At 49.2% G+C, this 21,245-nt stretch overlaps 7 protein-coding genes across 7 annotated transcripts; 2 read left to right on the forward strand and 5 right to left on the reverse strand.

Annotated features, from left to right (window-relative positions):
• Positions 1-250: 250 nt before the first annotated feature.
• C8Q69DRAFT_112312 (hypothetical protein) lies at positions 251-3,248 on the reverse strand. Its single transcript, XM_028625127.1, has 3 exons — positions 2,604-3,248; positions 1,334-2,530; positions 251-1,274 (listed from the first exon to the last, which is right to left on the reverse strand). The coding sequence occupies exons 1-3, from the start codon at positions 3,131-3,133 to the stop codon at positions 347-349; spliced, it is 2,655 nt and encodes an 884-aa protein (XP_028481589.1). The 5' UTR covers positions 3,134-3,248; the 3' UTR covers positions 251-346.
• Positions 3,249-3,921: 673 nt separating this feature from the next.
• On the forward strand, positions 3,922-6,788 carry C8Q69DRAFT_480738 (amino acid permease). Its single transcript, XM_028631544.1, has 12 exons — positions 3,922-4,141; positions 4,201-4,289; positions 4,377-4,397; positions 4,475-4,523; positions 4,587-4,662; positions 4,715-4,905; positions 4,973-5,007; positions 5,062-5,182; positions 5,236-5,579; positions 5,642-5,764; positions 5,836-6,241; positions 6,310-6,788. The coding sequence occupies exons 3-12, from the start codon at positions 4,383-4,385 to the stop codon at positions 6,516-6,518; spliced, it is 1,569 nt and encodes a 522-aa protein (XP_028481590.1). The 5' UTR covers positions 3,922-4,141; positions 4,201-4,289; positions 4,377-4,382; the 3' UTR covers positions 6,519-6,788.
• Positions 6,789-6,980: 192 nt separating this feature from the next.
• Positions 6,981-8,759, forward strand: C8Q69DRAFT_480739 (alkaline-phosphatase-like protein). Its single transcript, XM_028631545.1, has one exon. The coding sequence runs from the start codon at positions 7,231-7,233 to the stop codon at positions 8,698-8,700; it is 1,470 nt and encodes a 489-aa protein (XP_028481591.1). The 5' UTR covers positions 6,981-7,230; the 3' UTR covers positions 8,701-8,759.
• Positions 8,760-8,976: 217 nt separating this feature from the next.
• C8Q69DRAFT_408545 (voltage-dependent anion channel) lies at positions 8,977-10,119 on the reverse strand (the record flags this gene model as incomplete). The annotated part of the gene is made up of 1 exon (XM_028628199.1): positions 8,977-10,119. The coding sequence occupies one exon, from the start codon at positions 10,117-10,119 to the stop codon at positions 8,977-8,979; it is 1,143 nt and encodes a 380-aa protein (XP_028481592.1).
• Positions 10,120-11,820: 1,701 nt separating this feature from the next.
• On the reverse strand, positions 11,821-13,515 carry C8Q69DRAFT_510469 (hypothetical protein; the record flags this gene model as incomplete). The annotated part of the gene is made up of 1 exon (XM_028633194.1): positions 11,821-13,515. One exon carries the CDS (start codon positions 13,513-13,515, stop codon positions 11,821-11,823), a length of 1,695 nt encoding a protein of 564 aa, XP_028481593.1.
• Positions 13,516-15,143: 1,628 nt separating this feature from the next.
• C8Q69DRAFT_480754 (hypothetical protein) lies at positions 15,144-15,951 on the reverse strand. Its single transcript, XM_028631546.1, has one exon. It carries the CDS (start codon positions 15,785-15,787, stop codon positions 15,626-15,628), a length of 162 nt encoding a protein of 53 aa, XP_028481594.1. The 5' UTR covers positions 15,788-15,951; the 3' UTR covers positions 15,144-15,625.
• A 547-nt stretch (positions 15,952-16,498) lies between these two features.
• On the reverse strand, positions 16,499-19,705 carry C8Q69DRAFT_438351 (hypothetical protein). Its single transcript, XM_028628586.1, has 7 exons — positions 19,096-19,705; positions 18,893-19,018; positions 18,572-18,815; positions 18,038-18,497; positions 17,907-17,978; positions 17,477-17,846; positions 16,499-17,408 (listed from the first exon to the last, which is right to left on the reverse strand). The coding sequence occupies exons 1-7, from the start codon at positions 19,331-19,333 to the stop codon at positions 16,873-16,875; spliced, it is 2,046 nt and encodes a 681-aa protein (XP_028481595.1). The 5' UTR covers positions 19,334-19,705; the 3' UTR covers positions 16,499-16,872.
• Between the last annotated feature and the right edge of the window lie 1,540 nt (positions 19,706-21,245).

A 21,245-nucleotide genomic window follows, 5' to 3' on the forward strand; every position in this document is an offset into this window, starting at 1 on the left:
GTTGAGAGATGTTTTGGACAAACATAAACACCCTACATTTCAGAAGCAGATCCAGCTGCGTCTCAGGCGAGATGTATTCCACCTTCTCCAAACAGTATTTGCAGAGTATGTGAGTATCGATGCGTCTCTTTCCGGAAGAAGAAAAGACCAATAAATGGCGAAAAAAGCCCAGGGTCGTATGGGATGAGTCTAATTTCCAACCTGTGGACTTCCAACTCCAGGCGGGAGACACAAAACCAGAAAATATTTCCACTGCCCCGTCAATTCGACCATTCAGAGCCAATTTGAGCAACCAAGTTTATCGGTTTGATGAACATGAAATAACAACACAACCCTGGCACCATCGCTATGCGTACCGCTTAGACGGATCCGGTTTCTTGACTTCCATCGAAGTGAAACTGCAGTGAGCAATCGCAGAGCTTCTCTTGCAGTACGGCTGTCTAGCTGTCTCCCAGTCATCGATATTTTCCATCTGGTGATCAACCGCATCTTCATTTCGATTCAACAAAGGATTGGAGGTTTCATCGGTCAAACTTTGATCATCCAACTCAGTCCTCTGCCATATCTCGTCTTCGCCAGAAGGATCCCCAAGTTGAACCTCGCCCCACATGACAGGCTTCAAAGCTGGATTTTGGTCCTCAGGGGGCGGATGACAAGCAGCGCTAATTGCAAGGCTACAGTTTCCAGCCAGTGGCACGCGCGTCGGAAATCTCCTCAGTCCAAGTCCCAATAATATCGCCAGCGCAAGCCCCGCTAAGGAGATGGTGAAAATCATCGGCATAAGTGAGAGACCGCACGTGGAAATCGTTTTCGTCTTGTCGAGGACCCCGGATTGATCGTACTGGAGTATGCGCACGTAGAAAATACTTCGCGACAGCAACCAGTGCAAGACAGCTGATACAATCATAACCGGGATACTATATCTGTATGGCAGACTGAGGAAATATGTTGACCTTTGCACTCCCTCTGGTCGGGAGACGCGTAGTGGTTTCCGGTGGATCGAGTAACTGCAGTATTCTGCTGCACAGAGCATACGAGTGAGTAGTCTGTTGCTGAAGTAGTAGAGTAGGGATAGAATAAGCTGTGGGCTGTTTGACAGGAGTATCATCGTGAGAAAGTTGTACGTATTCAGGTATCGGATGAGGGTTTCGGGTTGCGTTGTTCCAAATCCCAAGCTCCATAGTGTATGGATATCGTCCTTTTGGATGTAATCGAAAACTCCATCTCTACTAGTCTGGAAACAGATAAAGGCAGCCCATATACAGAGAGCAAAGCTGTGTAGAAGCGTTAACCGTCGGGTAATTTAACCTTCTTTCTAAAGATTCCAACTCACAAGAACAAAAATAAAGCCCATTCTCGTCGTCTTGTTGTCTGGAACCACCATTTGCGAGGCGGCAAAAACCCGAAGCGTACGACGTCAGATGGCTGACAGTCAGTCTCCTTAACGGCAGAGCCTGACCAAAGCTTTTGGAATACTGCCATCAGCAGCGTGCGTTTGGGCCTTGATTTAGAGCGGGATATAAAACGTTTCATTGCCCTCTGGTCCATCCAAGAGCAGCACAGCGTTGTGGAATCCGGCTTGTTGAGAAACGAAGCAATGGCGTCGCCGACGGTAAGCAGGAGCCCCGTCCTCTTTTGCCATACAGTAAAGAGTATGCAAAAAGTCTCGATAACATTGCACGCGATAGCCACTATGCAGATTTGCCAACTGTACATGAGTCGACAACGTTCCTTCACTCTCTGACTCAGACAATGGTCGATCGGATACGGCTGATTCTGATACAGCTGTGCCGCTTCATATCCCGGGTTTTGTTCAGATGCACAGACCGAATTTGACTGCTGTACTGTTATTTGTGAAAGAAAAGATGGTCCATTTGATAGGGACAAATAATTCAACCCTAAATATGAATCATTGCCATTCAACACTGAAAATGAGTCGTTGCCAGGATCTGGAAACCATCCACTCATCGCAATACCTATGATCTGTATATTCTCTTGAACCCATTGCGGCAATGAGGGATCCTCGGCGGCAGTGGTATAGTTGTACCCAGAGAACCTGAATGATCCATTCCTCGCGGCCACCACCAAGCCCTGTTGAGCGAAAGGCAGGGCACTGACTGCCCAGTTATCACTATTGTTCAAGACGGACGATTTCTCGCAAAGATCGTTCTCATCTAATTCACTGCACATCCAGCTGAAAGCATCGCGAGTTCCATCCACACCCAGAGGTGGGTTGCCTACTCCTGCCCAGAGACCTGGTGCTCTGACTGAAGAATTATCTGTCACAAGCAAAAGAGTCCGTCGGTTCTTCAGAAAAGGAACACCGTATTCGTTGATACACGCTGACTTGTTCAGTATCTCAAAATCGTTCGCTTGATACATCTGCTGGATGTTGGAGACATTCGTCCCTACAAGGCTCTCAAAACAAGATTCAGAGGCTGTGGAAGAAGTACCGCTTGATATGTCTTGGGGAACCACAACGACTGCATATGCATTTGATGCCAGTGAAGAAAACACAGCTGAATTGTAACTGTCTCACCGAAATCGCAATGACTCAGCCATCTGTCGTGTTGGATTGTAGACCATGACAGGGGTAGACTCACAGCAAGTGGTAGGGAAACGAGGTCAGAAACAACAAAATCCAAAGCACTGTTCGTGTCCAGCCCATATAACGTAGATTTCCGAGAGTTGGAGTCCCAATATCAAACCACCTCCGCTGCGCATGTGCTTGATCTACCTCTGCCCGGGAAGGCGCACTCAAATGCTGCATGCAGTAGTTGCTAGACGCCAAAACAGCCGTGGCCAAGGCGTTTATGAGGAATTTGAAACCAGTCAACCACCTCTGGACCCGTCCGCAATCACCTTCGTAGACTGTTTCGCCGTCGAACGTCGCAGCGCGGGACGCGGCGACAGCAGTGAGAGCGACATTGAGTAACAGAACGACGACTGTCGCAGCCAAACAGAGAGATGCGCCTGAGGTCTCTCCCCTGTTCGTCTTGAGGCAAGACTGTTCATTATCGACCACCTTTCCGAATCTGTTTTCGGGAAGGACAGACAATCCCCTGACGTCTCCTCTGGAGCGCCAGGAACGCTTTTCGTATTCCCTTTTGACAGTCGCTAGAAACTCTGCCATCTTTGTCAGTGTCACCAATATGTGCCCGAAGAGGTAGACGCATTTGGGATCTCTATTCTCGTGTTATCTGTTCCTGGTGCCAGCCGCTAGCACATGCTTCAGCCAGCCCTGTTGGCTCAGGAATAGAAGGCTGGTCCATACTGAATAGCGACGGATAGATTCGCAGAAGAATGAGAAAGATTTATATAAGTCCTTAGGTGGTAACTGCCCGGTAAGTTGTCACGGCGGGATTATCGCCAGCCTCGCAAGGCTGACAATGTCAACACATCAGCTGAAGAGGGGGTTCGTGGGAAAGGAAATGATCGCCAGCCATTTTCTGTCTTTCTTCTAAAATTAAACTGATATTCCGCGCCCCTGTCCAGTGAACGAGTGATAGATATGCAGCGATCTACTGATACACTAACGTTAGTATTCCCATGTCCGTAATGCCTGTCTCTAGCCTCCCAACTATCTCCATGATGTTTACCTGGCAGATGATCAACAGCCTAGCAACTCAACCTTTTTGGTTACTTACTACATTCAACCTTCATTATCTGACATTTTCCTCCAACATCGCTCTATGCTTTATGGAAGATGTCTTTCCCCTCGCTTAGTCAACGTCGGGACCGCGCCGAAATTACTCGATGCGGAGTATCTATGATAGTTAACTTGGGTATCCTGCAAAGTTAGATCATTAGGTCCCTTTTCTTTAATCCGTCTGTCATTCGCCCAGAACCGCACGTTCGAGATTCTTGGAGGCTCAATTCTTTCTTTCTTTCTTTCTTTCTTTCTTTTTTATTTTTATTTCTTTTTTTTTTTTCCTGCAATTTACGAACCTTCTCTCGCCACTTTTCTTGTTCCGCGCTAACTATCCAAAAGTAGCTTGTCGGTGGGACCCGCGATCTGATCGCAATCACCGTGATAACTAATTAGCGGCAAACATTTTTCTTCTCATGTCGGTTTTCTTCCTCCTTGTCTTCGCTTTGCGCCGGTAGAGTTTTCCGCGAGGAAGGGAAAAACTCCTCGACGGTATTTCACATCCACCGCTGGAGCCGGTGTAAGAACTAAACCAGCAAGGATGTCTTCAGACGCTGCGGTACATGATCGGGATGTCTTCCCCGCCGAGAGCGAGGGGACCAGAAGCCAAGTGGAGGCCAATGATGACGCTGCGTTGCTGGTACGTAGAAGAGATCTATAGATCTGGATTTGACTTGCATGAACCATGAGTAATAATCAGTACGATAAAGCTAACGAGGTAATATAGAGAACGATGGGCTACAAGCCAGTATGTATTTTGCGCAGACGGATCAGAAGCCGTCATGAGATTTCAGTGAGCAGCAACTGATGGACGATGAATGATAGGTTCTCCGAAGAGCATATGGCTTTTTGGAAAACTTCTCGACAACTTTCGGTGTGAACATCTCTTATCATGACCAGTCCTCTACCAATGAGCTAGACTAACATCTCTGACCAGCGGCTTTGTACTTTGTTGGAGGTGTTAGGGTCACTTTCAGTACCGGTATTGCAGCGGGTGGTAACTTGGCATACTGGTAAGTCTGACCAATTTGATGTCGAATCACAGCCGACTAAATCCCCTTCCAGGACGAGTTACCTGGTGACCATGGTCTTCACTTTCATCACTGCTGCCGTCATCGCAGAGGTGTGTTCTGCGTCTCCCTCAGCAGGTTCCATTTATCTGTGGGCTGCAGAGGCCGGAGGTCCCCGATTCGGAAGACTGCTGGGCTTCGTTGTCGCCTGGTGGAGTACTACTGCCTGGACAACGTTCTGTGCTAGTATGACATATGCCTCCCTCCTTCCTTCGCCCATATGATGTGCTGTATAATTAACTGGTTGCTGTAGGTAACACTCAGGCGGCTACTAATTATATGCTCTCGGTGAGTTGCATCATCCCTATCTTTTGGAAAGGGTTCTGACCGTGCAACACGCAGGAAATTAACGTCTTCAACCTCGACTTCCCGACTGACACGGACAATGTCAAGTTCCGTGCCGTCCAATGGATTGTTACCGAGGTGCTCCTGGCTCTGGCTGCGCTCATCAACTTTATACCCCGTAAGTTGCCGTTCTATGACCATATCCGAGAGCAAGAATTCATAGTCTACTAGCGAAATATTTCCGCTGGGTCTTTTATATTTCTTCGGCCTTTGTTCTGCTCGACTTCGTGCTGAACATCATCTGGCTGCCCATCGCCGCTCACAACACATGGGGTTTCCGGACCGCTCATGAGGCGTTCATGACAACGTATAACGGCACTGGAGCACCTGCTGGCTGGAACTGGTGTCTGTCGTACCTAGCGACTGCTGGAATCCTCATTGGATTCGATGCTTCTGGTCATGTGGCAGAGGAGACGAAGAACGCATCCATTTCAGCTGCCCGGGGTATCTTTTGGAGTACCGTCGTCAGTGGATTTGGTGGATTGGCTACTATTATCTTGTTCCTGTTCTGTGCGGTGCGTCTCTCCCCTGATCCCAAGACGGTAGATTTGGACCGATACTAACTGACAGACTCCAGCCTGATGCGGATACTCTCTTCAGCTACGGGGCACCGCAGCCATTTGTGCCTCTATATGCGGCGGTCCTGGGCCAGGGTGGGCATATCTTCATGAACATTGTTTGCATCATCGCTCTCTGGTTTGTAAGTATTTCCCTTCTCAACACCTCATCAAAGCGCCTAGTGGTACTACCAGAAGCTCATCATACATCCAGAACACCGCCATTGCCATTGTTGCCTCGTCCCGTTTGGTCTTCGCCGTCGCCCGTGACGGCGTCCTCCCATTTTCTGGATGGGTCTCGCGCGTGTCATCTGCCGGCCAGCCACGCAATGCAGTGATAGTTGTGTGGTTTGTTGCTGCCGCTGTCACTTGCACTATCCTGCCATCCAGCACGGCTTTCACATCATTGATCTCCGCGGCGGGTGTCCCCTCGGCAGCCGCGTACGGACTCATCTGCCTCGGCCGGCTTCTCGCCACGCCTAAGCGATTTCCCAAGCCGAGATGGAGTCTAGGTCGATGGAGCAAGCCATTTCAGTTCATTGGCATTTTCTGGAACGCATGGGTCGTCGCAATATTATACTCGCCGTGGGAATTTCCCGTGACAGGTGCTAATTTGAACTGTACGTTTCGATATCCCATCACTTTTCATATAAAAGATAAAAGCCAAGCAGCCGCTAACAACATACAGACGCACCTATCATCATGGCTGGAGTTACGATCTTTGCACTCATTTCCTACTTCATCGTGCCAGAGGATAAATGGTTGCCGGCGAACCGCATATCGCATTTCATCGACAGCAAGGGCGTCACCACAACGATCGAGGATGTTTCCTCTTCTGCGGAATATGACGAGCATGTCGACACCAACGTTGCGTCGAGCTCGAATAATGCCAAATGATCAATAGGAAGCACGTCCTTGGTCATTTCATATACGGAAGAAAAAAGATAACTCGTATCTACTGGATTGGCAAAGCATACCGGATATATAATACTTGCATGATATATACAGAGATAGACGGCCGACACACTAGAATCGACTATCAAGTATCGATTAATTGAAAAGTTCAATCTAATTCAAGCCTTAAATCATCTAAGAAAGAGCAGTCATATTGAACAACGAACTGGACCCTAGCATATGATATACAATAAAAAGCTCTCGAAAAGAATACCAACCAAATCTGCACCACTAGCCTTGTATAAAAACCAATCCCAACATGAATATACCACTTCGCTCACGCCACTAATGCCGGAGAAATATGACGCGGCCCCTGGGAGAATGATATGCGGGGGCCATTGCGCAATTCTCTAGTCCCCGATCTAAGCAGGGAAGTTTGACTATTCGTAACCTATTACAATGTAACATCGTTCTTGTTAATGTCCATTAAGTTTGATCTGATATTCCTCTACTGCGGGGTCTTAACTCGCGTTCTTATAACTGAGCTCTAGTACACGTACTCGAATTACCCGGGGCAGGTCTCTGGTGTTTTTCTTTTCCATCCTGGCAAAGTCCAGTCATTGAAATAACTTCTCATAACGCTATGATCATTCAATTCCTATCATATTAGTCTATACCCTCAACATCACATAAAACAAGAGACTCCCTATCGACAATGCCACCCAAAAACATCCTCCTCATGATCGCCGACGATCTGGGCCGCGCCCAAATGAGCTGCTACGGCAGCAAATCCGTCCAAACGCCCAATCTCGACGCACTCTCCGCATCAGCAACGCAATTCGACATGGCATTCACCAGCACCGCCTCCTGCAGCGGTAGTCGCACCGTCATCTACACTGGCCTCCACACCCACGAGAACGGCAGCTACGGACTCGTCAAAGAGAAGAATGGATTCCAAACTCTCCCCAACGTCGAGACCGCCCCCTGGCTCTTCAATGAATTAGGCTACTATACTGGTATTCTCGGCAAGGTACACGTTAGTCCGGATCATTTGTATCCATGGCAGGTTCGACGGGAGAGTAGTTCCAGGAACGTGGCGGAGGTGGCGCGTCAAGCGGAGGAATTCTTCAACGAGGCGAAGAGAAGGAATAAATCGTTTTTTCTAACTATAGGCTATATCGATCCGCATCGAGCGTTGGGGTCTCGTGGTGGGTTTGGGAATGTTGATGGGAATTATGATCCCAGTCTTGACGATCGGATTTACACCCCCGATGAGGTCGAAGTGCCTGGTTTTCTGAGTGATTTACCAGAAGTTCGTCAAGAACTGGCAGAGTATTATCGGTCGATTCATCGGTTAGATCAGGGGATAGGACAGGTTCTGAAAGCGTTAGAGCGCAGCGATGCCGACAAGGATACACTCGTGTTATTCCTCAGTGATAATGGTCCGCCATTCATCAATTCCAAAACAACTCTATATGATGCTGGTGTACGACTGCCCTTTCTCCTACGCGTGCCTGGATCCGATTCGACCTCATCATCAGGAATCGTGAACTCCAATATCATCTCGTACATCGATATCCTACCCACGTTCCTCGACTGGGCCGGACATGGAGACCGACCCATCGGTGACGGACACGCAGGACCACGTCGAGGACGATCCCTCCTGCCTATCGTCCACAGCACAGAAATCCATCTCGACCGCTCTCACATCTTCGGCTCACACACCTTCCACGAAGTGACCAACTACTGGCCGACGCGATTCATGCGCACCCGTAAATACAAATACCATCGAAACGTATGTTGGAAACTCGACTTCCCCTTCGCAATGGACTTGTATGCTTCATTATCCTTCGAGGGGATGCGGAACTCAGGCACTCCCACGACACCAGCAATGATCGGTCCACGAACACTGAAGGATTATATCTGTCGTCCACCGGAAGAGTTGTACGATGTGGAGAATGATCCTGCTGAAGTACGGAATTTAGCCTCCGATCCAACGTATAAGGAGACGCTGTTGGAGATGCGTTCTGCTTTGGAAAAGTGGCAGGAAGAAACTGGGGATCTGTGGCTGTGGCGCGATGGGACGGCCGTTTTGCGGTATAGTGATTGGGGATATGAGCGGGAGGGTTTGCGCATTCCGGACCGGTTTGATTTTGATGTAGAGAATCCAGGGAATAGGGAGTGATTGATTGCAGATACAATGAGTAATTCAGCAAGAATAGAGAAAGTAGATTAATAAAGACGAATTTTCTCCATATCATCTAGCGTGTATGTCTGTCTATCTATGTACATACAATATTCGTAAACGCAGTGGTATCCAGATGTAAACGTAATCGTAAGAAGTGGAAAGTCGCTGTAAAGAAAGAAAGAACGCTAAAGACGAGTAGACTTCAGATCTAACACAATCTAATCAGGAAGAGATGTTGCTGCTCATGCCAAATTAGATGCTTTTTCTCCCCCATTATTCCGCCTTATCTTCATCCTTCCCCGGCCAGAGGATCTCTCCCCGATACACCGCGCGGATATGCGATATCCCAACCAGCAAATACACGACGACAATCAAGACAGTTAGCACGCTGCAGGTGACTGCGATAGCGTTGCTTCCTAATTCTTTCCCAATCTCTATCGTGGCCAGGACGAAACCCGTGTTAGGGAAGATGAAGCTCCACCACGTCAAATGGAAGGTCAAGTCGTGGAGACAGGTGAGGATCGAGAGCACGGAGATACTGAAGAACCAGAAGCTCACGGCCCACAGGAAGACGGCAATGAAGACGGAGATGATACGGAGGACCTCAGCTGTCGGCACGTTGCTGGTTCCCGTCACGTAGTGCACTGGGAACTTCGATATCGCGACTTTTGCCATGCCAGACAGGGCGAGACCAGTGAAAGCTGGAGGTCCAACGGCGATGAACATCCCTGGACGAGTATCTGGGTCAGGAAAGCCTCCTGTCATCAAGCGACCGATATAGTTTGCGTACATGAGCAAGGCGACGATGAAGCCGAGGCCTTGGAATGCGGTGCCTGCAACAATGATGGGAATGGCCTGCGCGGGCGGCTGGTCCTCTGCAACGAGAGAGGCAATTGTTCCCGTTAGCATAACAGGGAACACGGGGACGATCCAGGCAGTTGTGAAAGATTGAAGGGTCACTGTACGACCACTGAAGAGATGCCAGTACTGCAGAACAGCCACGAGGTAGGTCAGGGCTGTGTATATCCAGAAAAGCACGCGGACCACGACGGTCAGCCACGGCCCCGAGGAGGGGACACCATAGACTTGGATGTTGCTGATTATTGTAGCCAGAGTGAGCCAGAAGGTCCCAAAGAAGAGGGATTCTGTCGGATGCGTCAAGGACCGTTTAAAGGAGGATGGGGTACAAGCGAAGCGGTATATGAGACCGATGCTGATAGTGACGAAGAGGGCAAGGTTGAAAATAAAGACAATGACTCCTATAGTAGAAAGGCCCTTGAATTGATGCGGAGTGTTGTGAAGTAACAAGGCTAGGCCTCCTGTGCTCATCGTGATCATGTACCAACCCCAGGTTATATGGCGCAGGCGCTCACCCCAGGGACACCATAGTGGATTATCGAGGTCAGTACTCCCCATCTCCTTCGTTTTGACCGTGAACACTGCCTGGAGGATCTTCTCAGCTATCCACATTCGTCCGGCGATTAGTGGTGTCTTTAACAGCTTGGAAACCTTTAGAGAAGCGTCAGAATTGAATCTGTTCAGGAACAGAAATTAGAAGAACGAGCGACATGTTTCTTTTCGCGCATGAAGCAACGAAAGGGCCATGACCATTATTTCGAAGGTGAGAATTCACCTCACCACCGATGGAGTTAGAGCTGCTACGGTGTGTTGGTCAGCGGCTGCTGGACCAACGACGTGATCTGATGCTCGCCACGGCCCAGAATCAATTGTCGACATCGTCATCGTTGTTGGCAAGATTCCAGTTCCGGAAGATCGCGATAGCATCATGTTAGCTCAGCATCAAAGCCAATGGGCCGAGCCCTGTCCCTGTCTGTCACGAGAAATTCTCCATCTCGGGCAGAAAGCCGGGCTGCTACGTCCGATGGCGCAGAGGATAACATTCGCCCATGCAAAGAGCCCGGAAGTCAATTGGTGACTATTATTGTTCTCGGAGACTCAGCAGTGGCATTGACTCGGCTTCATCGGTTCCCGAGAATTTCGGGACAGACACAGCTCATCGGCAAGCTGCTCTCGAATTCGGTTTCTAGAATGGTCCTACGATAGGTAGTTAGTTTCAATATGAGTGAGCACGGCTTTCTATCCGTCCAGGAGTATCAATACTCTTTGTTTTGACTGAGAGCATCGGATAGTCCCGACACATCATTCCACCGCTGACGGTAAGGGACGGTGCCTGAACACTACCTATGTATGTATGTGCTGTCGTGTGATACACATCGACCAGAAGAATCATGAATAGTCTTCCAGACGGTGCTCACCAGCCCGTGACACAAAAGACCGCCAAATACGGCAGGGAGCTATCTCATGAAACGGAAGAATTGGCCTCCTTTGTGAATGGATACTAGTCTTCCCTTTTGGACGGAAATCTAAAAGGCCGTCTGGCGATCATTTGGCCGCGGATCTTCCGGTACTGTACTTATTCTGAACTATGCGTCTGGGGTACCCCGCAAACCCATGTCCTCGCGGTGCTTGCAAGGCCTAGAAGCTGGGATAATTGGCTCCTCTCATGTTTCATATATCGCCGGACGATCCCACGTCGCAGCGATATTTTAAATGGTACAATGCGACAGTCGGTAGAGACGCTGTGACAGCCCGAATAAAAACAGTCGGAAAGTTCCATGGTATTCACAAGGTCCAACCGCGGTAGAGAGCGCCCCTTCACAGTTAAACATCTGCGAGAAAATCTGCATACGGGAAGCTCCTGGTCAGTCGGCTGTCTTAGGAATAGTTGCATGAGCTATATCGGACCAAGACAAGCACTTCGGAACAGATTTAAAGAAGGTACGGTATCCATCAGACATCTCGAATGGTTTAAATAATATCATCAAATGGCTCAAAAAATGGTATATTCTCGCTAAATAAGCAGATTCGATAAGCAAATGTATCCCACAGGACAATTTCCCAAATCTCAAAATGAAGTAATAACACAAAAAGATGAAATAATTTCCCCTCCCATGACCCGTCAGCATGCACACGTACTCATACATTATCCATAACTTCTTGAAATTTTTGTATTTTTGCAGTCCGAGGGCCACATGGCACTCGAAAGACTGGTTAAAATGCAATCGAATGAAAACATCAGTACCGTTCACATAGATCTCAGATCATGTTATCGGCAGTTGGTGTAGGGACTCGCTTCTTGCGGCCTAAGCGGATACCCATAAAGCTCTTGCCCGCCGCTCGACTATCGCCCGTATCTTGTGTACGCTTCTGGCTCTTTTCCTTGCTGGAACTTGGTCCAGAATCGGCATCGTAGGGTGGATCTGCGATAGGGTCCAGAGTGGATGCAAGATCCATGGTCGACGACGAACGGACGCCTAGAGGCGTATATAGCATGCTCGAGCCCCTAGCGTAAGGGTAGGTTGCATTTTGGCGACCGATACCAATATCCCCATCAAAAGTTGATACAGAACGCTGGTGGCTAGAGTCAGGCGAGAACGTGTAGGACACAGGACTTGCTGTGAGAGATGGTTCCGGACCCTCGACTGGACGGAAAGACATTGAGATAGATCTGGGATTCCGTCGGGGTCCCTTTCTGAAAAGATTGTGCGACAGAGATGGCTTGAAAGACTTTCTAGAGTCAGAAGAAAACGACCTCTGACCCTGTGTCACGCTTGTATCCACGGTGCCGAAGCTCGAGATTCTCCGAGGACCCAATGGTCCCAGGCTGGATGCAGGACGTTGCGACTGAGGAAAAACGTCGATTGACTGCCGCTCGGGCGAGAAGGTTAGAGGAGCATGAAACGAAAATGACATTGACCGGGGACTCAATGGATGAGGCATAGGGGGCATCTCAGAAAAGTTCGTTATCGTAGCACTGGTCTCTTCTCCCGGCTTTGGCTCTCCTGCGAGAAACCCCAGCGTCGGAGATTCGATCAGAGCGGTTTCTCGATTCCTGCTCCGGCTTTCGGTTCTGCTGTGACGACGGCCATGCATAGGAGTAGCCCCGCCCATGCTTGATGGACGGCTGCTCGACCGTCTCGCCTGTTTCTGGGAGTTTGTAGACGTCGTATATGATTCGGCAGATAGCGTCGAAGCAAGAGACAACGAGCTGTATCTCTTTTGACTTGTTCTCCTCCCTGGTCTTGTACTGCTTCGTCCACTGCTGCCCCGACTGCTTTTGCTGAGGCCCCGTCTGAGGCGAGCTGCATTGTCCTCCTTCGTGGGAGACGTGCGGTTCGACGAAGGAGCGATGGAGATCAGGCTTGGTCGCGTCGAAGGAATCATGTACATAACCGGGGTAGCCACGAGCAACGACGAATCGGCATCCTCAACAGAAGACATGCTGTCACGGTTGCTGGACTGATGATACAAGTCCATCTCTGATTCCGGTGCATCTGCAGGAACCACCACCGCGGTTCCTCTCAGGATCGGAGACGGCATAGGGGAAGTCGTCAAAGGCGTTGCAGGCGACATGACCTCTTCCTCGTCCTTATAAAAGGACCCTGGCACGAAGGTCGCAGTACTACTTCGCTTGACAGTCTCCATCGACACCGGCCGTGACTTCTGACCGCTCGATAGAAAGGGCGATAGCATGCTCCTGCGGTTATTGCCTGTCTGCCGGGTTTGGACGTCGTCAGAGGCCTGCTCATCCGCGCTCAATTCCGAATCAAAAGCTCCCATATCACTGTCCGCGTCGACGGGCGAGTACATGCGACCGTTCCCGTTGGTTTCTGCCTCGGATATTTCCTCCTCTTCTGATTCATACCTTCGCAGCATGGCTGGGGAATTCTCCGCAAGGAAGGTAACATCGTGAGCTTGCTTCATGTTCTGTCGGTCGGCGACAAGATTCATGTTTCGATCTGTGCTGTGTAGGCTGAAGCTGCTTTCGCAGCGAGATGTCTGCTCAGATGAAGGATGCATAATGATCTATCTCCCCCGCACATCCACAGTACCATGCCCGATGTACGAGTGACAGGAGATATAAAATCGAGAGACCGAGCGTTTATCAAAGAGAGGCTGGATCCCTTACTTCAGCGTCGGAGGGGAAAGCTCAGTGGGGCCTTGCTGAGCGAAATGTTCGACGCTTGCCTCCTGACAAGGAGTTATGAAGCCTTTATGGGAGAGGGATATGCACGATCCATGCTTCAGCGCCGCGCAGATATGGAAATGGGGACACTGGCACACGTGGGTTCGTGGACGGAGCGGGCTCTCAAGGGTCCTGTTCAGTCGCACTACCCCTTGCAACTGGACAGTGGGCATGCAGTTCTTATCAGCATGACACATTTACCAAGACAGAAAAGACTTCAGAATGTCTCGGATCATCCTTACTTTCTTGAGCTGCCCCTCCCGCAACTCTGAGCTAGCCCGAGAATTCCGGGGTGCAAGCTGCCTTAGGGCGCCGATTTTGGAGATCGTCTTGGGGGCCATATCTAAGTCTAGCACTATCAGACCAAGATAGAAAAAAACAGACTTGGACAATCGATGTGTCCAGTGCAATCATCTCGCATTCACTATTGACCGGGGAGCAGAGGTAGCGTCTGTGAGCGGACACATGGCGGCCAGTAGTCCGTGTAGTCCGTCTGGCGGATGCCTGTGCGGTGCAGCAGATGTATCACGACCCGCAGTGGTCCCTCGAGGATTCTCAATCTCTCGTGTCGTAGTTCTGGTCTGTGACAGGAACAGTATGTGTGGTGTTTCAATGGTAGCGTACGTCAATAAGCTTGCGTTTCGCGATCTCAGGAATCCAGCTAGCGTCGTGGGTCTTCAACGGGAGGCGCAAAGACGGGGGAACGAACATCTGTAGAGCGTAATAATTAGTTAGCGTCCATCCCAAAGACCCCTGAAAAGGGTCTGGTCGAGGACGCCGTCTCTCTTAGCTTACGGGAGTCTGTTCGCTTGCTCTCAGGATTCAGGAACAAGCCAGTTTGAGCGCGCGATCGGTGGGGAGAGACCAGGTCGATCCGAACTTTGAAGCAATGAATATCAGCGCCGGTTGTTGTGACGTGATGGAATTAATTACTGGACCCTATAGCAGGCATGGTTAACACTTTCCTCCTCCACTGCTTGGGGAATGAAGGGAGAGCAGATCCTGGCTATCTATCATCCTTCCCCTTCTTGAAACCGCCGTGAAAAGCTCGTTCATTGCTGGTCTCGGTCCAGCGACTCGGCTGAAGGGGAAGACAACCGAGAGAGACTCGCCTTGCCCAAGATAGATAACAAACAATGTGCAATGTGCATAGATACTTTTCCTTGGAGTGTATGCAGTGTGGTCAAAGTCCAACCGTGCATGTAGCTCACATGGCCCTAGCGAAACTGGAAGAGAGCCCTTGCTGCAGCCACGACGATAGACAGGAGAAACGATGCGCCATGGCTGTCTGGATAGCTTCAACGTCGCCCTTCCGTTGCATTAGGCCTCGAGTTCGCGTCGACCTTGATGGCGTCTGACAGGTCCTGGTGCATCCTCATCCAGTGATCGCAGCTGTCTGGTAGACTAGAGTAGTTGCTAACGTTCTCTTCCCCAGTGCGCTATTTAGTCAACGCGCTCAACGATATCCATACTTGGAAGTGGTACCACCGCTGAAGAACACATAACGAACACACAACCTAACTCACCATCTATTGATGAATTGCATACGAACAACATCCACGAGAAAGACAAAGAAACCCCACCAGAGTTGGTTTCTTGATTTGTGCGCAACTTTAAATCGTCTGGCGCTCCCCTTGCAGCAAAAAGAGCCAAGACCCAAGATACACCATACACTTCACTGCTACAGAAGCTAACAACGCCTCGGACATATTCTGCCTGCAATTTGTTATCTAATACACAGAGAAAATTCTCATCAAGTTCGATTTCACAAACAACATCACTTATTCAAAAGAGCATCAAACCAAACACAGAAACTTCACCCTTCTACGGGTAAATACAATCCTCCAGTCCGAAAAGCTAAAACCAAAAACGTATTTAAACCTCGACCCGACGCAGGGAGTACAACGCCAGGAACAGGAGATAATACCGTACCCATGGTTCCGTACCGTGCGCTTTCCTCTCACATACAAGACCAGAAATAGAAATGAAGAAGAAGAAAGACAAGGAACAGAAGAATATGTAGACTCGATTCGTCATCCGAAGCGGGGAACAGAGATACTCATGTCTCAGTTCTTGTCTGGACGGAATTTTTTCTAAATAATCCACGTGTTAATCAATAGAGAAATATTCCGAAATCGATAATAATAATAGTAAAACATGACGCGAGTGAGACAATGACACAAGGGGACGTGATGATATTTTAAACAAATAATATTTATATTATATATGTCCCTTCTTCCCCCGCATCCGCCCTAGATATACTATATCCATCCCTCGGACACACCCGCGGAGAATGTGATCTTCTATCGTCAGAGTAAGACTCCTACCTACCTTACTCTCCCTGTCCACATTCCTAATCCTTACCATACACATATGTAATTATGTACATACATAGGAGGCACTGCACACCACCAGCCCTACCCCTCTATCCCTCTATCCCTCTTTTCCCTTCCTTCCTTCCAGTAGATACTCGTATGGGATGACCCAAAATGGTAACACCTAGATGTGGAAATATCCACAAGATAAGAGATAATTTTAGATAATAATAATGATAGTATACTGAATAATCAACTCTAACTGATTAATTCATCACATAGTTAGTTATTTAGTCACTCCCCCTTCGTTCTGTAGAATACTCTGTTCGGCCCGTATCTAAATTCTCAATAGAGTCGAGCGCATGTTAATTATATTTATCTGGTTATGGTTATTTCAGCCAGTGCTCAAGTCAACTACAAGGCAATTTATTTACTTCATTCATCAAAACAAAAATAACATAAAATCGATTTCTCCCATTTCACTTCGTAAAATGGTATTGGCATTCATTGGTATTCATAACTATATACTGAGATTCATCTCACTAACCAACCAACCAAACAAGAATCAAGAATCAAGAATCAAATCAAGAATCGCTCAACACCATGCCGGGGACCTTCCTCGTTATTCTGCTCCAAAAAAAAAAAAAAAAATGGAAGAGCAGCTACTGCCATATGTATGTGATGTGGTCTAAATGTATAGAACATGAATCCAAAATGTGAAACAATCCAAAGTGATATCTCATCTCAATCTCTCAATTCCAAACATAAACAAAAAAACGAACAGTCTCTCTTTCCCTCTCTATCCCTTCATAGAGACGAGAACATGACGGCAACGACGAAAAGGAGGGACGTGAAAATATGTAATGACGACGGGGTGCCGTTGGTATTGGAGCCGTTGGTTTTCTTGGAGCTACTCGCGCTGGCGGTGCTGTTGGCGGTCTTGGTTGCGTTGGTGGATGAGCTGAGCAGCGGCGCGGTTGCAGTCGACGGGTTGTAGAATTTGCTGATGATCTCGGCTGCGAGTTCAGCGACTCCGTATGTCGACGCCATCAGATGCGTAGAGAGGGCCGTTGGGGGCACACTGGAGTCGGCGACGCGGACGTTGGCGAGACCGTAGACGCGAAGGTTGGCGTCGACGACACCGCCCTGGTCGCGAGGCAGCATGGCGCAGGACGACGAGGGGTGGAACTCGGTGCCGGCTGCTTCCCGAATCCATTGGAGCAAGTCATCGTCGCTCTGGACAGCTGCACCGGGGGATGTTTCGTTGGTGAGGGTGCTCTTCAACGGGTCGGCCTCGCCAACGAGGCGGGCAAGTTTGACACCGTGGAGCAGAATATCCCAATCTAAGGCATGTTATCAGTCTTGGAAGACCTTTTCGTCTGTCTTTTGGGGAGTGTTTCTTAGCACGTACCGGAAGGGTTAGCGAAATAGTTCGGGTCAATGATAGGATAGTCCATCGGGTTCGAGGAGTTGATGTAGATCCGGCCGTGGCTGTACGGGTGCTGGAGCGCAGCGGTGATACCAATGTCACCGTTAGCATCACTGTTCATGAACAGGATCTCGACCTGACCGATCGGGCTGGTGAAGATCTTGGTGGCCGTCGAGTTGTAAATCGCCTTGTAACCCGCAACGACGCCCTGGTCGTAAGTCGTGTTCGGCGCGTACTGGTCCATCGCAGCCAGGATGCTCTGCTGCGTACTGGAAACGTTGGTGCCGTAGAGCCCGGTGGAGTTCACATAGGCAACGCCATCATCGATGTACGAGAGGTAGAGAGTATCATTCTGGAAAATAATAGTTAGAACGCGAGCAGAGGTTTATATGAGGTATATCTTGAGACCAACCTTCTGGCTGCCATTATCGTAGTAAATGGAACCCGATGTCTCTTGGTTGGTATCCCACGTCACGGTAACGCTCTAATTCAACGCCAGTCAGTTGTATGCTCTCAATTTCTTCAGACATGAGAATCACTCACAAAATGATCCTGCAGGTGCTGACCGACCCCGGGCAGCTCTGACAGCAGATCAACACCCGCTGAAGACAGAACATCCTTGGGACCAACTCCACTATGCATCAGAATAGCAGGGCTGCCGACAGCACCAGCGCTCAGGATGACTTCCTTGTTCACCTTGACGGTCTTGGTGGTGTTTCCGCCATCTGGCGTGTACTCCACCCCGGTGGCGGTCAAGTTGTTCTTGTTGGAAGTGTCGAAAATCAAGCGAGTCACCTGCGCATTAGCCAGCACGTCGTAGTTACCCAAGTCTGGCAGCGGGTCGAGATATCCGGTACGGCTGTAAGAACGCGTCCAGTTTGTCGGGTTGATGGTTGAGGTTGACACGCCGGCGCCCCATGGTTCACCGTTGTACATCTGGTTTGAGATGGCAACGCCAACGTTCGCCAGAGACTGCACCCATTGGCCCACCTGTTCGAACATGCTGAAATGATCGTTAGCTTCTGACCAGGAAAATAGATAACTAGATCGTAGCGACCAGTAATTGGGGCTGCTTACTAGCCAGGGTAGCTCGCGTGAATCGGGCCCTGGGTGCCATGATCAGAAGCATCCCATTCGATATCTCCCGTCTTCGCGACATCGCTAGAAGGGGCCGTGAAGTTCTCGCTCTTCTTCATCGCAGCGAAGAAGGAGTCCCATTCCCAATTCTCCGCGCCGTCCATATCTCCCAGCAGATCTCTCCAGGCATTGATCTCGATCTCACCGGGCCGGGTCAGATACAATCCGTTGATCGCGGAACTGCCTGCATTGCGATCGCGTTAACTTTTCTCTTCCTCCCTTATCATTCATTCTTCTGAGAGAACCCAATCGCAGACATACCTCCGAGCACCTTACCCCGGGGCCATTCGATCTCGCGGTCCGCCGCATTAGGTTGCGGAACAGTGTAGTAAGCCCAGTTCAGCGGGGTCGTCCATAGAGAATCAAAGTAGGAATATGCGGGGGTATCTTTTAATTTTTGGTTTTCTGGTCAGTGATTTGTCCGAGCAGCCAGTTTGAAACCGCAGAGGAATGCCCCAACTCACCTATCCGCTCCCGATAAGCATCTCCATTTCCACCCGCTTCAAGCACCAAGACCGTATGGTTCTTCAAGGCCTGTGACAGACGACCGCCGATAACGAGACCCGCTTGGCCTCCGCCGACAATGACAAAGTCATAGGAATCGGCGATTTCGGTGCGCGGTGCCAGCGCATTCACGAACGGAAGATGAGCGATGGCCAGGCCGACGCTCACGACCTGGGCGGCAGAGAAGCCGGGTCGCATGATACGCTGGGACAGCAGAGATCTTGTCTGGCAACTTATTTTATAATAATTGTGGCATGCGATGGGCAAGGTGAGCGCATGTAAAATCGACAGGGCAAAAATGAGCGTCGATCATTCAAGTAACAACAACAACAACAACAAGCAAGAGAAACGAGAGAGATCAGATTCTGGCAAGTCAGTCGCAGCACAATAGAAACGACCGAAGGGAAAAAACCACAGCCAAGAGAGCACCGTCCCTAGATTGCAAGGAGACTTCAGAGGAATTTGAATCTACTTAGCAGTGCAGTACTAGAAAACTGACTGACAGACTGAGAAAGCGAGTGGATTAACTATATGAACTTAGATCGTGTTTATCCAAACAAAACGCTGGCACCCCTGACCCAGTGTCTGGTACGGTTAATAACGTGGATAACGCCCAAAGCTTGTCGCTCGCCGGACGCGTGTGTGTTGGCCTATCTGGATTATCCTGGTCCTGGTGGCTCAAAAGCCCCAGCCTGGTCCAACCACCGGGTTGTAGATGCGCCATCTCGCGACATCCATTATACGGGCCCCCTTCCGCCTCCTGCAATGCAGCAAGCCACTGGAGTTTCTTCTGAGACTGTATTTGAATATTAAAAAAATATATTGAATTCTTATATCCTATATATCCTATTCTTATCCTATCCCTTCCCTCTACTTGGCCCCTTGTATGTACAAGTACCATATTTATTTGCCATATATAATAAAGCTGCACCGCAAGGGCGGCTGAGATCTTGGAAAGGGCCGCAGACTAAGATGCAATCCATACCCCATGCTGATTGGGGCGTCTCCCAGCCGTCCCGCCCTTGATGTCCAGCGCATCCACGCAACACCTTTTGGATCGTCCCTTTCCAGACACCAAATGAAATCATTTTTCTGGGACCAGCACCGTTGGGCCCCGTGCCTGACAAGGTGTCCCGAGCCGACCCATTCTGCCGTCTCTATCACATCAGGGAAATATATTATTAGAAACGAAAGAGGCGAAAAAAAAGAGAAAAAGAAATCTTCACTGAGGAAAAAAGCGAAGAAAACACTCGAAAATAATATCCCTGCCCAATATTGAGAGAAAAAAAGGTCAAAGCGTCGAATACGCAAGTTTATCTACCCCGCAGGGCACAGATCGCATGGCCTCACTTTAATTGTAGAGTATCATATCTACAGAGTACTAGACTAGTCTACTAAGTCTATCTAGTGCCCCTTGTAGCGCAGTTTTTTTTTGTGCGTTGGCTTTTCGGGAAGGGCATGTGGCACAGGGCTGAGGTACCTAATATTATTTTCATCCTGGTTCCGATCTAATCAGAACTACCATAGTTCACCACTTCTAAGCGAAAAGACGGTCCATGGAGAGACTCAACATCTAATATTAAATAATTAATAATAATTAAATTATTGGAACACTTGTTATACACTGAGGAAGCAAAGCAATAATAATAACTTTACCCTGCAATGGTACATCCATACTTACTCTACAATTACATACTGCCAGTGAATAATGTATTCCAACTTCCCACTTCTTCCCACTGTCCTACCCACCCACTCACGAGTCACTAGTATTCTACTATTACTCAACTAAGCGAATCCAGTCCGCCAATCTGTACGTCGTTCATGTCACCGCTCCAGATAGATCAGGCCCGTCCCCGTCCAACAGGTTTCGGTCGGAGGGAGGGTGATCGACATCCTGCAGTGGCATACTTACCACACCGCTCCCGCCAATCCAGTTCGTAATCGCGCCGGACTCAGTGCACAGCTGCCACAGCAAAGTCTTGGAAGTTGGGAAAGCGAACTAGATAGGTAGATAGTTAGATCCTAGACGTCTAGAGTATTATTAGTCCGACTTCTATGCCGCAGGGATGCACGAGGACTACGCATGCTGGGCTCATTATTGCCCAGGCAA

This window comes from Paecilomyces variotii, assembly GCF_004022145.1.
Source record: "Paecilomyces variotii strain CBS 101075 chromosome Unknown C8Q69scaffold_15, whole genome shotgun sequence".
Taxonomy (NCBI): Eukaryota; Fungi; Ascomycota; class Eurotiomycetes; order Eurotiales; family Thermoascaceae; genus Paecilomyces; species Paecilomyces variotii.

Bases quoted from the DNA above. Each gene is read 5' to 3' on its own strand.
- C8Q69DRAFT_112312 (XM_028625127.1), bottom strand. From the start codon at position 3,133: ATGGCAGAGTTTCTAGCGACTGTCAAAAGGGAATACGAAAAGCGTTCC. The intron at 2,531-2,603 runs GTGAGTCTACCC...TCGGTGAGACAG, and splicing joins TCGTTTCCCTACCACTTGCT to TTACAATTCAGCTGTGTTTT. The intron at 1,275-1,333 runs GTGAGTTGGAAT...GCTTCTACACAG, and splicing joins TGGGCTTTATTTTTGTTCTT to CTTTGCTCTCTGTATATGGG.
- C8Q69DRAFT_480754 (XM_028631546.1), bottom strand. From the start codon at position 15,787: ATGACGAATCGAGTCTACATATTCTTCTGTTCCTTGTCTTTCTTCTTC.
- C8Q69DRAFT_480739 (XM_028631545.1), top strand. From the start codon at position 7,231: ATGCCACCCAAAAACATCCTCCTCATGATCGCCGACGATCTGGGCCGC.
- C8Q69DRAFT_438351 (XM_028628586.1), bottom strand. From the start codon at position 19,333: ATGCGACCCGGCTTCTCTGCCGCCCAGGTCGTGAGCGTCGGCCTGGCC. The intron at 19,019-19,095 runs GTGAGTTGGGGC...AAAAATTAAAAG, and splicing joins TGCTTATCGGGAGCGGATAG to ATACCCCCGCATATTCCTAC. The intron at 18,816-18,892 runs GTATGTCTGCGA...ATCGCAATGCAG, and splicing joins CCGGGGTAAGGTGCTCGGAG to GCAGTTCCGCGATCAACGGA.
- C8Q69DRAFT_480738 (XM_028631544.1), top strand. The intron at 4,524-4,586 runs GTGTGAACATCT...ATCTCTGACCAG, and splicing joins AAACTTCTCGACAACTTTCG to CGGCTTTGTACTTTGTTGGA. The intron at 5,183-5,235 runs GTAAGTTGCCGT...ATAGTCTACTAG, and splicing joins GCTCATCAACTTTATACCCC to CGAAATATTTCCGCTGGGTC.